At 40.4% G+C, this 17,824-nt stretch overlaps 1 protein-coding gene across 1 annotated transcript; it reads right to left on the reverse strand.

The window, feature by feature from the left end:
- Positions 1-3,167: 3,167 nt before the first annotated feature.
- Positions 3,168-17,818, reverse strand: SELENOO (selenoprotein O). Its single transcript, XM_031056947.1, has 9 exons — positions 17,749-17,818; positions 16,282-16,485; positions 15,180-15,360; positions 12,017-12,147; positions 11,372-11,652; positions 10,875-11,025; positions 8,919-9,104; positions 7,338-7,494; positions 3,168-6,663 (listed from the first exon to the last, which is right to left on the reverse strand). Exons 2-9 carry the CDS (start codon positions 16,422-16,424, stop codon positions 6,469-6,471), a joined length of 1,425 nt encoding a protein of 474 aa, XP_030912807.1. The 5' UTR covers positions 16,425-16,485; positions 17,749-17,818; the 3' UTR covers positions 3,168-6,468.
- Between the last annotated feature and the right edge of the window lie 6 nt (positions 17,819-17,824).

Genomic DNA, 17,824 nt, shown 5'->3' on the forward strand with positions numbered 1-17,824 from the left:
GGCGGGCCCGGAGCTGCAGCCGCGACCGCCTGGGAATTCACGTGGAGCCGCTCCGTGCCGTGCCGTGCCGAGCCGTGCTCTGTCCTGCCGCGGAGCATCGCCTCCTTCAGCACCAAGAACAGCTACAAGTGTGGCTACGAGCCCTGCCGCGCTGAGCCGTTCCGTGCCGTGCCCGTCTGAACGCTTTTGTAAGTTATTCTGCGTTTTCCCCCTTTCTTTGCCCTTGCAATAATTTGCCATCCTTCAACGATTTTCCTGCAAGGGAATTGTAAGCTACTTTTTGAGTCAGGGACCATATTTCACAGTGTTTTTCCAAGAACTGAGCTATGGAGGCCTGAGAGTTCTAAAAGAAAAGTAATTTAAAATCTGATCCTTGAGTGGGACTTGTGAACTTCAGGAAGACAAACTTTTTAATTCATGCTTCCACGGAGGAGCCAATGAGTGCATACAAAGAGCATCCTAAGTCACCAAAAGGGTCGGAGCAGCAGTGTCAGTGCTTAGAACCGTGCTCTAGGAAATCCGTGGAGGGATGGGAGAGGCTGCTGTACAAGATGAGGAAGTAGCACAGCTTATGTTCATTTGCTAGTAGAAGCAAAGCTCTGAAGGTGCTTGAGGTGATTTCAGTTCTTTGGGCAGGGGGTATAGGCAGATATCTGCAGCACGTGAATCCTCAGGCAGCAGCTGACTCCTGTTTTATAAAAGCTCACCTGAAGACTGTGGATTCTTACTGTGATTTTACAGTTGCTGGGCCCTGTGTCCCCACTGTCCTTGCTCCAGGGTGTCTCCTGGGAACAGGACTGGTCCGGTGGTGAGGTCTGGCTGCCCAGTGGAGCTGGGGCACAACTTCTGTTCTGGCTTCATCGAGGGGCTGATCCTGTTGGTTTGGCCCAAGACAGCTCTGTGCTCCAATCCCAGTGGTGAACAGAGGTGGAAAAGAGGCTTGCATCAAAATATCAGTCCTAAGCTAAGATGCAGACATAGACATGTGCAGTGAAAGCCATCCTGGAGCTTGTTTGAAATTAGGGCAGTTTCTTGATGTCAGGGAGTGCTGGTTTCAATCATTGGGTGCAAGGAGTCAGGAAAAGGATGCCTTCATGTGCTTCTGTCATGGCAAATGAACAGCACAGCTACAGGGTTGGAGCTCCCATCAGTTTCTCCTCTTACATAACTCCAGCCCTTTATTTGCAATTATTTCCAAATTTCCTTATTTTTTAAAGTGTTGAATACAAATTTAAAAAAACAAAACAAAACAAACCCAAACAACCCAAACCAACAAAATCAATAGCAAAGCAACATAATAGCATTTAAAGATAAAAAAAAGAACCAAGAAATATTTTTATCTGATTCTAAATTATTTCTTTCATGTTTGTCATTCATTGCTTATTTCATCTTCCTTCAAAGGTTTGTGTTTTTAAGTTGGTCTGCCAAATAAGATTTAGACAATGGACATTCCAACTAGGAAGTTTTAGGGAAAAAATTGCAGAATTGTTTCTTTCTAGATATATATCTTCTTAATAAATACAATTTTTTTCTAAGTATTTTACATTTTTAAGTATTTGGCACAGAGTTGATTGACTTCTTAAGACCATTTTGACTACTTGTCAGCAACTCACTGTGGGAAGGGTAGGGGAAGGACTCATTAATGCTGGAGCATGAGCTACCACCAGAGCAGGCACCATGAGAAACTAGTCATGAGCTGGTGGTGTGTGCTCTCAGAGCCTGAGCTGTTGTCTCTCTGTCTGTCTGCACCTCCCCATGCTCCAGTGGTGGATATGCCTCACCTGGCTTTGATCATCTACACTGCAGACATTTACATCTGAGCCAGGTGTTTAGACTCTTTTTATAGTTCATGTGGAGAAGAAGACACTTCTGAGGCATGATTTACATGTTTTATTTAGATGTCTATGCTAATATCAGGTGACTCACTGCCTGGAAAGCAGCTATTTCTTTCCATTTCCATATTTTTATTTTACACAGGGAGCCTAGAGGAATGTTTTAAATACAGGAGTTTACATCTTAGATGTCTGAGAATCTCTCCTGAAGACCTGTGTGTTTTACCCAAGAAAAATCACCTCTGAGAACCCAAAAATGTATTTATACTATTCTTACAGAAGAGCTTCAAGGGGAATTGGCTAATAGGGCATGCTCACACATATTCTGATGGATCTGGGCACACCAATTGACACCATAATTACCCAACATCAACCTTGTGAACTTCCATATCCACTCAGACAGTAACTTCAGGCCAAGTTCTGGGCTGGGTATCTCTCTGCTGCCTGAGTGGCACTGTATGGGAGCTGTGGTTTTAGGGGAATTCTCAAAAATTCCCCTAAAAATTTAAAGCCACATCAAAAATGCTCTCCCTGCACCTTGAGGGTGGGTCTTGCAACATTTAAACTTACATTCGCATTTTAATAAAGGGTTTTTTTGCTTCAAGTGAGTCTTCATTCATGATTCTGATTCATAGAGCTGCAATTCTATCACTTCTGCAACACGCCATGAAAAGAAATCCCTTGAAGTCTAGACACTGGAATAACAGTTTGTTTTCTGGCTATATAGGCAGTGTTAAACATAGAATCAAAGTTTACCTTTATCAAGCTTTGGGTATGTGTTTTTTATCTAGGGAGTACAAAGAGATTTTGCACACTTAGCTTAGAAAACCCGGCTTCTTCCCCTGATTTTCTGCTGCCCTGTTAATTAGGCATCTGCTGCAAGAATTGCACTAACAGAAATGGAGCAGTCTGTACTCATGTCTGTCTGGAGCTTTATCACAGCCCCTCCAGTCCTTTGATTTACATGGTATGGTACCTGTGCTGTACACAGGGTGGCTGCATCCTTCAGCTCCACAGCTGATGTCAGGGTGAGGGAAAATAGACGTGTTAGGGGGAAATGGCAGGACCAAATGCAACATTTGTGTACAGGTGAGAGGAACTGAGAACTGCACTGCACACTAAAAACCTCCCACTGCCAACACAGGAAGCATAAAGCCACATGCCAAGATGTAACCCTGTAACCAAGCTAGTGGCAGCATTATTTAGAATTCAGACCGTGTGATCATACACTGGATGTGACACCATTGTGAAATCCTCCTGTTGGGTTCACATCTGCGATCAGTATCGTTAACAGTAAAACTTTCAGGAAATGGGCATTAATAAAAAATATTAAAATTGCATTTTTTATTTATTTTAATAAAAGAATAAAATCTGTAGCGCTTATTTGGAAAAAAAACCCCAACAAACCCAACCCAGAAACAAACAAACAAAAAACCCCAAACCCACACATTCCAAAATAAGAGCTGACATTCAAACATTCTGCAACTGTAGATTTACAAGCTCATGAAGCAGAGTTATGGTTAAGATCTTACCAAGTTATGAAAGGAGTCCCACTATCACATGAGACTATCCAGAGACTCATCTCCAATAGGTTCTCATTTCAGTTTTGTAATCTGAGTACCACTTGATTTTATGTGAGGGTACTTTAGGATATACGGTATAGCCACAGGCTAAGTCTAATCAAGTATTTCCACAAAAAGCTTTTGATAGGAAGGGTCACCACTTCATTTTGAGCACAACTCCATGGCTTTTATATAAACAGAGTATTTGGCCAGTAATAAATACTATTTTCAGAACCTATTGCAAATACTAGCAGTAAAAATTAAGCAGCAAATTATGATTTAAATATTTAGATTCCCAAATGCTATAAGCTGCACTCCCTTCTCTCTGAAGAGCTGGGCTAAGTCATGACATTCTCATCTGGGCAAAATTTGGCCTCATTGTGCTGCTGCTTAACCTCCTGCTTCCACACTGCTCCAGGAACAAGAACAGAAGAAACTCACTATCATCAGAGATCAAACTACAACCGACCTGCAGAAATGAGAGTGCTAGAAGAGCACAAGCAGTCCACTTGGCTCTGGACCATCATGCTTCTTCAAACACAAAGCACTGATGTTACTGCATGCCCCTGGGGAACCGAGCAGTTGGATGTCAATGCAGCTGAACATGTGAAAACCTTCTGAGGTTCTACTGCTGGTGAACATCTGTTAGACATACAACTTTACTGAGTGGCACACCAAGGGGCTGCATTAATCATTCCAACCCTGGAAATTGATGGCAAGACCTCTTGCACTTGATTGACATTTAAGCAAAGAATATTTAGCAGCAAATACCATTGCATTTGCAGTTCTCACCATAACATTCCCTTTCCCTTTTAAAGATAAGGTAATTGCTTGTAAATTATTCCAAAGTATCTCCTTCTGAGATTTTGGCAATACAGGTGCACAATAATTTGATAGTTAATCCAGATTCTTGTATGTCCAAACACACAGTTATAATATTATTCTCCTTCTCTGTACCACTATTAATACAGACCTACTCAACCCCCCCAAATTATTATGAGAATGCTGTTAAAAGGCTCCATACTTTAGGTGTGGTTAAGAATCATTACTTTTTACACCATTTTGGTAAAGAAAAAGCATGGACAGAGCTCCTCTAAAACTCTGTTCCCCTCTTGTGTCCCGAAAGAAAAGATATAAACTGAGAAACAGAATCAGCACAGGTATGTTGATGAGTTTGGAGTAACTTCTCTGCCCTCTGTTACTCCTTTGTGGACCAGGCACATTGTAAGAGAGACCACAGGTTCTGCAAGGGGATGTCTCAAGTGTATTTCAAATTGCCAACACACTTTCCCTCCCTGATGCAATCCTGTTTACCCAGCACTGACTTTCTCTTAAAGTTTCTATTAAATGGTTTGGTTTCAGTAACCCAAATTTAATGGAAGGATAATCCTCAATGAAAGCTTCAAATTTCCACAAAAATGGATTATTCCCAGCAGGCCTCTTTCAACTACACCATTATTCCATGGGCTAGGTAATACACCTAGTTTGTCCTTTAAGGACTCCAAAATCCCACAGAAAGTGCTGTGCTTGTCAGAGAACATAGTTTATAACAAATCAGTTCCTCCAGCTCCAAGACAGAGTAAATGTTTACATTCAAAGCATGCCCTATGTCCTGTGACAGTGAGGAGGACAAACTGACTATTAGTACAGATGGAAAAGCAACAGTCCAGCTGTTCTCCCCGTCTGCTGACAGCTCATACTGAGGAAGACTTAAATCACAATTCAACCCAAGCTGGTAACAAGTTTGCATGGGAGTAGCAGAAGAATTTCCTTGAGGACATGTAAATCACAGTGTGAGACAGTGGTCTCTTTGGAAAGAGAAGCCTTGGCATTAAACCAAACCTTTCAGGTGTCTGAACTAGGAACAGTCCTTAAAGTAGAAACTCACAAAAGCTAAGTAACAACTAACTACAGAACAACTTTGATGATGTGACAATAATGGCAACCAAACTTCCCCTGAAACCTCAACTGTAGCATTTTAAGTAACCTGTGAGCAGGTCAGCTCCTCTTCTTGTCCCACATCCTCATCATCTTCTGCCCAGGCTCAAAGAGCATGTTTCTAAGTGACAAACTTCCAGCTTGAAGATTTTCAAGGACCATGGAAACAAACTAAATGGTGCAAGAGTAGAGAAGGAATGGAAGAACCCCACTGACCTGTGTGATGAGCAGGTACCTTACTTCTGAAACAGGCAGACTCTGTCAGGAGCACAGAAATAAATACACAACAAACTTGGATTTGAGTGCTGGGGTAGTTTAAGGCTCAAGCTAATTTGGCTTATGGGTCCTGCCCAAGGCAACTGGGTAACAAACTGCACTCCTGAGTTTAGTAGATATTTATGGTTGTTGTGTGCAAACATACTGAACCTGAATAAACTTCACCACCAAGTTTTCAAGTGCAGATGTATGTAATCTCCCTTAATTCTGCTCTTAAAAAAATTCAATTGCTCCCCCCAAATTCTAGCCTGCACACGTCCCAATCCGACCCAGTGGTACGGAAGATGGGTCAGACTCTCACAACACATTCTCAGAAAATAGATGATTAAATACCAATCTGAAGGTTCACAAGAAATTAACTACTTAATTAAATAAAACATAGCTTCAAACAAGCAACACTGAATCTGTTCCTCCATTAAAGAGGACTAAAAGTTTCTGCATAGAGAAAGCAGTAAATAAATACCAGAAGTACTATTAGTTAAGACATCAGACAAAAACAGATCAGATTCCTGACTTGCTATTTTTGTCTTCACATAACAACAACTCCATTTGGATGATTGAAGTTCAGCCTGCCACAAGATAAAATACTGCTTTTTACTTGCACTGTAGTGAGGATAAAGGAAAGACTTTGGGTCTTTAAACACTTAGATTACTGATGTGTATGGGCTGCTGATTGTCAGTGGCTTGTTCCCATGATCCACAACTGCTTCAAATTAAGCACAGCTGAAGACTGCTGCAGATGCATCCAAATGTAGTGTTGTTTCAATAACTTAATAGCACTTTGATGTTTGCCTTGCTGAATTCTTCACTGCTGAAGGAGGATCAGTCTTCAATTCACAGCAAAAAACAAAGCAAGGTAGTTATGAAGATCACGTAACACAGAGCTCCGAAGCCCACAGCGGAGGTTTGCTGCAATAGGATTGTTTGCTTCTGGTCTCCTGAGAACAAGCAGCTGCTGTAGCAGTTGCTCCCTCCTCTTCTGCATCCTCCTTCACCTCCTGGAAACCTTCTGCTTCTTGGAATGGATGTTCTAAAAGTTTCAGTACGTTTCTTACCTAGAGTGAAAACGTAGCATGGTTGTTAAGAATTTCGGAAGTGAAGGCAAAATTATATGGAGAAGAACCTCATGCCAAACAATAAGCAACTGTATTGTACTTAATACATGAACTCCAGACAAGGCAAATATTAAACAGATCTTACATATATAAGATACAAACTGTAAAATTCTACCTGGCTGAGTTTGTATGTGTATGGGACTCAGACTCAAATAACTTGAAATGCAAATATTAAATAAAAATTCTTATATCATTTCCCAAAATAAATTAATTTTCCCATATTCTTCATGTAATGTTCCACATACTGAAGTCCACATGCTGAAGGTGAAAGTGTAAATTTTAAAAGATAAAATTTTCCAGAAAGGAACAAGTATAAATTAATCCAACTGCCTTCCAAGCCACTCTCAGGACAGTAAAAGCAGTGTACATGCCTTGTCCTGAGGTCAGCCTACAAGAGCCAGTGAAGATCAGATTCAGAGTTTTGATTCCATTATTTGTACTGCAGTCATTAAAATTACAGGTACAATAAAAACAATAGAGATCTCCTGAACTGTGAATTCCCAATCCCCTTACTGCCCAAGATTCCAGACTAAATTTTGCCTGGTTTAATGTCAGTCATTGACAGCACCACTACACATCCACACAAGCATAGGGAGAGAGCAATAATAGCATACCTCTGAGAAATCTCCATTTTCAGCTGCTTCTATGGCATTCTGGGCAATATAATTCCTCAAGATATACTTTGGATTGTTTGAATTCATGACCTTGACACGCTTAGTGTTCCAGGCATCAGCATTACCAACACTTTCTATTTCTTTCTGCAAACGGACTCTGAAATTAAGCAGGTGACAACGAATGGTTTTTACCAAGAACCACATATAGAAGTTGACACATTTTCTTGTTTTGAGATACTTCATTTGCAGTTCTTAAAAAATACTACATCATCTATAATCCTCTCAGTTGATAAAATGCAGCATGACAACAGAATAGAAAACACCACTTAGTTTAAAAGCAGTACTAGGGACAGACAGCAGGTCCTGACATGGTTTGAGGAAGTGGCACAGCACAGCTTTTCTGTTCTCCAAAGTCAGATCAAGACACAGGATATAGTCTGTTCTGCATTGCTCTGCAATGACTGACACATTCAGTTCTTGTCTTTCAAGTATTTCTATATTTTTTATTGTTTATCTATTCTGGTAAAAGCACAAGGATGCAATACAGCAGAGGCAGTTTGAAGTACTTTCTATCAGTAATATTTGCTAAAACTCTCAGCCCTGCTGGAGAACAAGATCACAAGCAGCCAGGTGAGGAAAGATCTGCCCTAATCCACTCAATACAAAAAAATTAAAGCTCTATTCAGGGGTTTTCTTTTTAAAAAAAATCTCCTGCTAACACTTATGTTTTTAGGTTTTAGAACAGTCTGGACATTTGTAGCCATGATATTTTATGAAAAATCCTTTCTTTAGGATTTTTTTCTTCTGAGAAGCTGAGAGGCCGCAGGAACAAAATGTAAACAATGGTTATCTGCTGCTGTGGAATGCAACAGGTGGATCTGTGATTGGTCTTGTGGTTGTTTCTAATTAATGGCCAATCACAGTCAGCTGGCTCAGATTCTCTGTCCGAGACAGCAGCCTTTGTTATCATTCTTTCTTTTTCTATTCTTAGCCTAGCCTTCTGATGAAATCCTTTCTTCTATTCTTTTAGTATAGTTTTAATATAATATATATCATAAAATAATAAATCAAGCCTTCTGAAACATGGAGTCAGATACTCGTCTTTTCCCTCATCTTAAGACCCCTGTGAACACCGTCGCAGACATTTGTTTTTCCTGGCCATGGTTTCTGTTTTTACTCTTTGATTAAGAATACTTGCTTTCTACATTAACACAAATTTCAAAGGATAGAATGCTTAGAGGTCAGTCAGTTGTAGCTACTGAGCACTTAAAAGTTCACAACTGGAATTAGTCTATGTCAGAATCAACATCAACATTGGTGAAGCACTTTTCATACTAGATTTGATGTTAGGTGATTTCTACGTTCTCACACTACCTCAAAATTTAGTAAACAAAGTAAAAAGATGCCCTTGAACTTTCACAGCAACAAAGACACTGATCATGGAAGTAGAAAATATTCTCCAGTTGCATGCCCTCCTCACCCTCCTAATCTGTATTTGAGACTGGGTGTCTTTTGTGAGACATGCACATTGTTCTCAAAATGCAGAAATATCATACTGCTATCAATACTGAGAAACTTTACCTGTATTTCTCCAGCCATTCCTTCCAGTGTCTTTTATTTCTGCTAAGTAAATCATCTGCTGTTAACTGCTGCAGTTTAGAGAACTGTTCAATGCGTTCCAGCTCTTTATTTATATTAGCTTTGGTTCCAATTAATGCTAACAGCTGAGGATTAGACTGAGCCAACATCAGCATCATTGACAGCTGTCTGGGTCCAAAAAGAACAAACAAAGTTAGATACTAAAGTTGAGCTGCTCGTCAAGAACCACCTCTTTGCAATCCAAGTAGATACAAAAACATTCCAACAAACTGGGATTTCACTAGAGAGGCTAAGTAACAGAAATTTGTAATTAGCAAAACAACTTTTATTATAAACGATCCTAATTTCATTGTTTCTTTTCCCTTCTTCAGTGTGTTTAATTCATATTCCTGTGGTATATAAAATGCAGACAGTAGATTTTCAAAATTACTGGTTTAGTTGCATAATTCTCATCAAAATATGCTTTGACCTTCGAAAGGAATTTGCTTAAAAAAATCTGATCTTATTTAGATATCAAGATAATACCGAATTCACAGGTTTTGCTGTTTGGGTTTGTTTTTTTTTTTTAATTTCTTCAACACCTACTATTTTTGCCAGTACTAATAAAAACCTAAATGATATGGGGAAAAATACTTCATTTAAGTCACATGAGACCAACACTGTGCTTGATTTTTTTAGCTAGCCAGTCTAAATCACAGACTGAGAACTGCTTTCTGGTAATAAATTCCAAACAATATCCAGACTACTTTGCTGCAGGTTTGACTAGGATTGCATCTTTTATTATTTCACTGTGTTAGCTGGTGCTGTACAATGCCTCCACCTTATTTTGCAATACGATGCTAGCTTTTATTTTTCCTGAATTAATAACTGCAGCATAGCATAAAGTAAAATAAAAACCCAAAGAGCTGCAGCATATCAAAATACAAAGTGTTTTTATTTCCTATGTGAATGCAGTTTTAAACAAAGGACAAAAGAAACACTTCTCCTGGCTTCAAAGCAGACAACTCATTATAGCAAGTTATATTGTCCTACTTTTAGCCAGCACAGATAAGCCAGGTGCTTTGATTTCTGAGTTTATATAAAGTGCTGTTCAGATCTGATGTACACATCTGATATGCCTAGATCTATGATATCCAAGTGCTGGGATTAAAAAAGAAATCAGTCATGCATTCACTTTAACACAGCACTACTCCCCTCCAAAATGTCACATCCCTATCATGATGACTTATAGCTACTTTTCATGTTTCTCTAGTCCTGAATGCAGTGTTTAAAAAATACTGTCCCATCTCAACCACACAAGCTATCTCTGTATTGTGCTACCAACACACAGCAAAAGCTGAAAAACTTGGTGGGTTCATCCTTCATGGAGCACATACTAAACAAGGCAGGAGGGAGGGAGAGAAGTATACCCAAAATACCTTTAATGTTTTTCCCCCGATCTCCAAAAAGTGAAAAATTGCTGCAGTCACTGTTTTAAGCAGCAGATGAACATGAGTTATTATTTTTCCATGCTCAGAGTAGCTGGACTGCAGAGCAAACAGGACATGGACTACACCACCTAAAGGTTATCCTTAGGCCAGAACTTTGGCAGTTGAAAGTGACTTTTTGCAGACAGTACACTAGCAGGACACAGTAGCATTGTAGCCCAAACCCATTTCTTCTGTAAAATACTTCCACATCACTTCATTATTTGGCATTTTCATTGCCTCAAGGCAGCAGAGGCAGGGAAGGAAATTAAAAAAAAAAGACCAAGCAAAAGCTCAGACAATTTTAACTCAAGAGCCAACTGCTGAAAGTCACTGTGTGTATCATGGTGTATCTTCTTAACAGTGACATTTCCAATCTCAAAATCAGTGAAATATTATATACCATGCAGAGTTCATTATGGTTATAATGAAACTAAAAGCAAAAACCAAAAGCATTTAAGCAAAGTAATACCTTGGATCCATCTGTGGTTTAAAAACAACTTTCAGCTCTTCCACAGAAGCACACTGACTTGTGAGCTCTTCTAAGAAATCTTCAAATTTTGAAGGATCAATGTCTACTGAGAATGAACTCAGCAGGTAAAAAATATTTGTGAAGTCTCCAGCTGAAAAAATTAATTATATGAGTATTGCAACTAATAAAGCAGCAGGAAAGCAGTTCCCATACCTCCTTCTTACCTCCTCCCACAGCAGTACAGCTCACCATTCTAAAGAGGCAAATAAACTGTTCTCTCTGTGAGTGTGCAACTGTGAGACAGGGGTCCTGCATAAGGCAACAACTACTCCACAGTTCACAATAAGATAATTATTTTCAGCCTTTTGTTCTTCTCCCAAATAACAATGTAGTTGCACAAGGCTACTTTCTTTTAAGGTCAAGATATAAACTGTACTTTGATTTGATAACAGATTCTGATAGGCTAATAAATAAGCACTTCTGTGCTGTTCACCAACCTGTGAGATGCATGGTTTCAAGCAGTTCAGACACGAGCTTGCTATCTTCTTCTAATTCCAGTTGGATTAGGCCTAGTTTTTTTCTCATCTTCTGCAAATAGTGTTTCTCAAACTCTGCATCATACTCCTCTTCCAGGATGAGTTGGCTTATTTCCAAGGGCAGCTCTGGAACTAAAGCTTCAGCAAGTTTCCCCAGGTTCCACTTGCAAATCTCTGGCTGTTTGTTGTAAGCATAGCGCCCTGTGTTATCAGAACCATTGCACACGTGCTCAGGGTCATACCTACAGGAAAAGAAATTGTCAGCATTCATCTACTCACCTGGACACCAATACTGTAAGAAGTAGTACTTTTATTATTTTAGTCTGCTCTAGGAATTAAAAGATTTGAAAGGAAACACTCCTTGATTCTTTCCCCAAAGCCACAGGCTACAAGAACAGTCTAACAGCTAGAGATGTTGTGAACACAGTTTCAAGTACATTGACAGGAAGAATTACAGAGAACTAGAACTACCTTGATCTCCTTTGCCACAAAGATAATTCAAAAGTCTGCTTTACAGCTAAAATATTAAATCAACCATGAACACCAGGACTGTCCTACACAGCAAGAACAACATATGTACATTCCAAACAATGACGTCCCACTGACCTGTCCATAAAGCCAAAAGGGCCATAGTCAATGGTTAATCCAACAATACTCATGTTATCTGTATTCAGCACACCATGGCAAAACCCCACACACTGCCACTCCGCAACCAGCCTCGCTGTGCGCTTGGTGATCTGAAAGAAAGGACCTCGTGTTCATTTGGCACCACAACAATGTATTTCCAACACATCCATGTATTTCCTAGTCTGAACTGATGTTTCTACAGCTCCAGTGGAAGCAGATTCTGGTAGTATGCCATGCACACAAACATCTTAAGGACAGTTTGCCTCTCTCCTCCTGTCAGCAGCTCCCCTGTTCCCCTGCCTCCCATTTCCATTCGCACCCACTTCTCTCCTTCCATGCTTGACTTGCCAGTCAATTGAACAGCTTTCAAATGCTCTGGGGACAAGACACTGAAATAAACTAAACTGTTTGACATCAGACATGCACACTGGTGTAGTCATTATACTAATATATTATTTTGCCTAATATTAAAGAGTAACTACAGGCAGGAAATCACATCAGCAAGTGTAGTCTTTTGGTTTACCTCGTATGTAGGGGTGACTTACAGGGAGGTTAAAGGGCTGACACAAAAAAACTTATTCAGTGCAAACAGGTTTTAGCACTGAAAAGTATTTCTCTCCATGTTCTGAGAATGGAAATAAGGCTACAAGATTAAATAAAAGTATTGCAAGAACAATGATTTTACTTAAATACAATTCTTCACCAAATGCATGTTTCATCAGTAATTTTCCACTGCTGAACTGAGAACTATTTGTATGGAATTGACTAAAGTCACTGCATGTGCCCTATCATTCAAATAAATAGTGTAATATTTTAAAGCAGTCCTAGTTATTTAAATACATTAACCCACCTGTCAACTAGAACACTAAAAACCTACAAGTCAGGAAGCTAACACGGTTTTCAAAGAAAACTATTTGCAAATACTTTACTAAATTGTTGTAAGTAAAAATTTTGCATAGCCATTCACTAAAAATTTTAAATCAAATTATTTTCATAGATAAAATCATTCTTCTTCCCAAATAGCTAACAATGCACAGAAATTCAAAACAACTATTTGCCCCATGCTGCAGTGTAAGTGTATTTCATTAAGGTTCAAAAAACAATCTAGTAATTGTTTACTTACATCTTTCCATGCCTTTGTGTTCAAATCCAGAATTTTTCTAACTTTTTTTAAAAAAACACATTAAGTCAAGTAAAGAAGAAAAGTTAGACAAATCTTGCCCTGACAGGCAGTGAAAAACACAAATGATGCATGGAACACAACCTTTTGGTCTACCTTGAGATCCCACACTTCTAACTTTTCCAGTATTCTCATGGTAGGTACTTTACACATCTTTCCTGAATGCTGATTCATGGGGCAATTGGAAGCCAGCAGCCAGCTGCATGTGTGCAAAACTGATTACCTAGGCCATGACCCAGTAGAGAGGCACACCCTGCACAATGGCTCAGTGCCAGGAAAATGTAAAATTTAAAAAATCTTGGCCACCAGGGCTGGGATGAAAGCACTCCAGTGGTAAGGCAGTCCTTGTATGGATGCATTGCACTCCATCAAGGTTCTGGTGAAAAGAAATCCCCCTGATGAGAGTGCCCAAAAGCTTGGGTGCCACTCAAAAGATGGGTATATTGATAATGAAGAGACAGCTCTGCATCCTCTTTGACCTTTATTACTTTTGATCAACATTTTTCTACAGCTAGCCAAGCTAGAAGGCAAGTATGGTGTACATATCAATAAGACTGTCAGCTGAAGAACATGCTCATTTAAATTTAAACAACAGCTACAAATTATCTGAGAAGTATAGATAATGATGTCTGCTTTCTAGACAGACATAGTGCTGTGAAATGCAATCACCCAGACTTTTTTCTCCATTTCCTCCACAGTGCAGAAAGAATGACAAAACAAGATAGAGTTGAAGTGACAGCAGCTCCCTGCACATGGATCTGTTTGTTCAATTAAAAAAGGACTGGGGTGATTTTCGGGTGGAGGAAAGTCTGGAAAATTTCCACTAAGGATAAGAGAGAAAACATGAGGAGGCAATGATAGCACAGACATGGAGTGTGGACAGGCAGGAGGGGCACAAGAAACATAAAATGTATCTGGGGAAACCAGCAAAGGATGCTAGGAATACAGGTAGGGGGAAGGAATAGGAAACCAGTAGTAACTGGGCCAGGAAAAACAGCCAAAAGGAGGAAGAGGCAGGACTGGGCATACACACACACACCCACAAAGATCCCCAAGTCCCATGACTTTTGTGCCATCAGGAAGCAAACATGCCACCACTACAGAGCTGGACACAACAGAGCAAGTGACAAGCCACAGCTCTCCTCATCAACCCAAAATGTTCACACACAAAGGACTTGTCCAGCAGAGTTAAATCCTTTGGAACATAGTGGTGAACGAAGCCACAGCTTGCTTTGAAGAATTAATGTAAGTATGCACAGGTTGTGGTAAAGAAAAGAAAAAGGGCAAGAAACCAAACTGTAGAATGTCAGCTGTCAAGTCTGGCTTTTGACCTCTTATCAGTCTGTTATGAAAGTGCATCATGCTGCAGCCATTCCCTCAGTCCATACCAGATAATTTCATATTTCAAAGCACCACAACAGCTTTCAGATGGGCTAGTCAAGTATTAGACACTGGTATTTTTTAATTACTCTGTTTGCTGGTTAGTTATAAAAGTGCTCAACTGCCTTTAAACATTTCAGTTCTAAAGTCTGAAGTTAAACTGATTTGCACACAACATTCCTGTTTGTAATTTGGAAAATGAGACTCAGGATTTTACTATTTTACAAAATGATGCCTTGCAAGTAATGTCTCAGCACCATCAACTCATCATCTGACAGTCAGAGCCAGAACTCCCTCTCCCAGTCTAAGACAGTCCCAGAAAATGGAGACAAGCCTTTGGAAGCTCCCTCAAAGCAGGGAAATAATGATTTACCATTAGGAAGGTTACACTGTTTTCACTGGTTAGATCAGTATCAGCACTGCTGTCATCAATAAGTGGGTCTACTAAGAGTGCTTTCTTCAAAGAAGAGTTCAGACATTTGAGTGATACAAAGTATTAACTGACTCAGTCATCTGTGCCTGCAGATGGACTTCCTAAAGACAACTGGTATGGATTTATGGAGAGAATCAGATCTTCCTTACCTCTTTGAAGAAAGCAGCATTCCTCTGAACAGTGTTGTCTGAATAAGCCTCCTGGATTTCTGGGTAGAAAGTGCTGATCACATAATCAAGCATCTGTATCCGAATGTCATTTCGGTTCATGCTGGGACCCTTGCGTCCTGTGTATTCATCAGGGGGCTTAAAAATTTCAAAAGAACCAAACCTGTTTCAAAATAAAAACATGTTTGAGAATTATCTGATACTATTAACATAATTTGATATTGCATGTAATAAAAACATTTACTGTTGTTGCAGTAACAGCACATCATCTCTTAACAAAAATTCTTCAGGTGACTGAGAGAAAAGACCTGCAAGATTCCTACACTGAACGTGGTGAGGCTCAGTGACTTGGTGGAAGGAAGCTCCTACGTCCTCATGTATCTAAACTGACCAACCCTGCCAGTACTGAACACCAGCTCATTAAAGTTTCTTACAACTCCTTCTACTGAAAAATTTTTATCCTGCAGGTATGTAGAAGTTGTACTTATTTTAAATACTAGACTGTACATCAAGCATACCAGATATATTTTCCAGATATGTAAACACACGGGAATGCACACAGATATACGCATACATATGAAAGCACATATTCCTCATACCTCACCTTCCTCTAATTTTCTCTAACCTTAGAGGAAGCAATGCAACTTCCTGAAATGCCTAATAGCTTCTGCTGGAGCAGGAACTTCACGCACTTCTCAGGCAGGGAAAGTACACCCAAACTTTCACAGAACTACATTAGAAACAGAATTTAGAATCAAGGTATAATCCACCACTACTACTACTATTAAAAAAAATCATGTATTCTCTACAGGAATAAACATGAAAAATCTCTTCTCCTAAGTCTGCAGAACTTACTTCTTTCTACCAGGCCAGCATCCCTAGTATTTATCTGTCTCTGTGCAAAGACAGCAGCCCATTCCATCTGCTGAGCAAGAAAAGCATCTTCCTACAGCCCAGCAAAAGAAGTTCCAAGCCTCCAGAACAAACACAAATGGTGCTGTTAGGGAAATACACTTTAGAAGACTGCTTAGTTTTTTAAGGAAAAAAAACCAACACAAAACGAATCAAGCAAATAGGCTTCTACCTTATAAATGTAGAGGCTATTCTCAGAACCACTGTACACCTTTCATTTTTTGGGTTCCCATCATAAAAGACGTCCCGAAGGACTCTGGAGTCGGATGTCACACAGGTGCCAGCCCGAGTTGTCGGTATGCCCAGGTGGAACATGGCCTCGCTGCACAGGAACTCCCGGATGCTCGACCGCAGCACCTTCCGCCCATCCGCCTGCCTGCACCAAGGAGACACGGACGGGTTTAGCCTCTGAAGGCAGGAACTCCTGTCTCCTCTGTAGCAGCAGAGAAATAAAAGCCTAGAAGTAGCAAACTCTGTCCATGGTGCCATAAAAAAGTAGTGGCAGATGGGAAAAGCTGGACCTTCCAAGTTCTGTTAAAGTTCAATTAGATGGACACAACAAGTTGCAATGAAGAGCACACATAACAGAATAAACCTTCCAGGTACACATATCCCTTCTAATAATTAACTGTATTTGTTTTATTGATGCAATAGTATTTAAATATTTTTTTTTTTAATTTGGACAGCTATAGCTATTTTATTGTATATCAACTCAACGGTTTCCTCTTTGTTAATGAAATATAATGAAGAATATATTTTGAATCTTTCTGGGTAAGCAATCTAGAAATGGGGTCTGAAATACGAGCATGCACAACAGCTGCACTAAAAAAAACCAAAAAACAGAGACAGACAACAAACTAGCTAATTTAATAGATACTAAGCAAATAGAACAGACACAGGTAGTTCTCAGCCCACACTCCCAAAGCCACAGCCAAGCAGGAGAGCTGCCCAGGGCACACCTACAAAGCTACCACCATATCTGGGACTTTCACTGATATTTCCTTAACCCTCACAGACCTGAAGAAGGCCTTCAGAGGACCACATACATGAGACTAAGGTGTTACCAAGATTGTAGGGCTGGAATAGAAAATACAGGAAATGCAAGTGGGAAAAATTACCTGAAATATTTACAGTATTTGAAGGCTAATGTGACTAACAGATACCCATCCCTTGCAGGGATTTGGTCAGTATACCATTCCCTCCTACAGCTGGGAAGCGTGGGAAGAAGACCAGCAGGACCAAAACGCCCACATTTAAATACCATCTGTGTGGGCAGCAATTACACACTGCTGTCCCTACTGTCACCATGGTCTGCCTTCTCCCAGAGAGGGAAACCCGCCCAGGAGGATAACCAGGGACAGAAGTAATGTGCCACCTGAACGATGCAGTGAGATGCAGTTCCACTCTTGTTTTCCAGTGGAAAATTTTGCCACCTCCTGATTTGGCATCTAAGCGTTACACTCGCTGCTGCCAAAGTTAAACAAAAAACAAATAACCACGAGGCCTTAAGAGATGACCTTCGCCTCAGGGAATGACCCTCAGCACGGCTCCAGCCCCTCGCTAATGCGATCTGCGGGCCGCCAAGTCCGTCCCCGTCCTCCCCGCACAGCGCCCGGGCCCCGTCCCGCCCGGGCCTTACCGGGAAAAGGGGGTGATGCCGGCGCCCTTGAGCTGGATCTCCCAGCGCTCGCCCCGCGGGCCCAGCACCTCGCCCA

Source organism: Geospiza fortis, unplaced genomic scaffold (genome assembly GCF_000277835.1).
Source record: "Geospiza fortis unplaced genomic scaffold, GeoFor_1.0 scaffold195, whole genome shotgun sequence".
NCBI lineage: Eukaryota > Metazoa > Chordata > Aves > Passeriformes > Thraupidae > Geospiza > Geospiza fortis.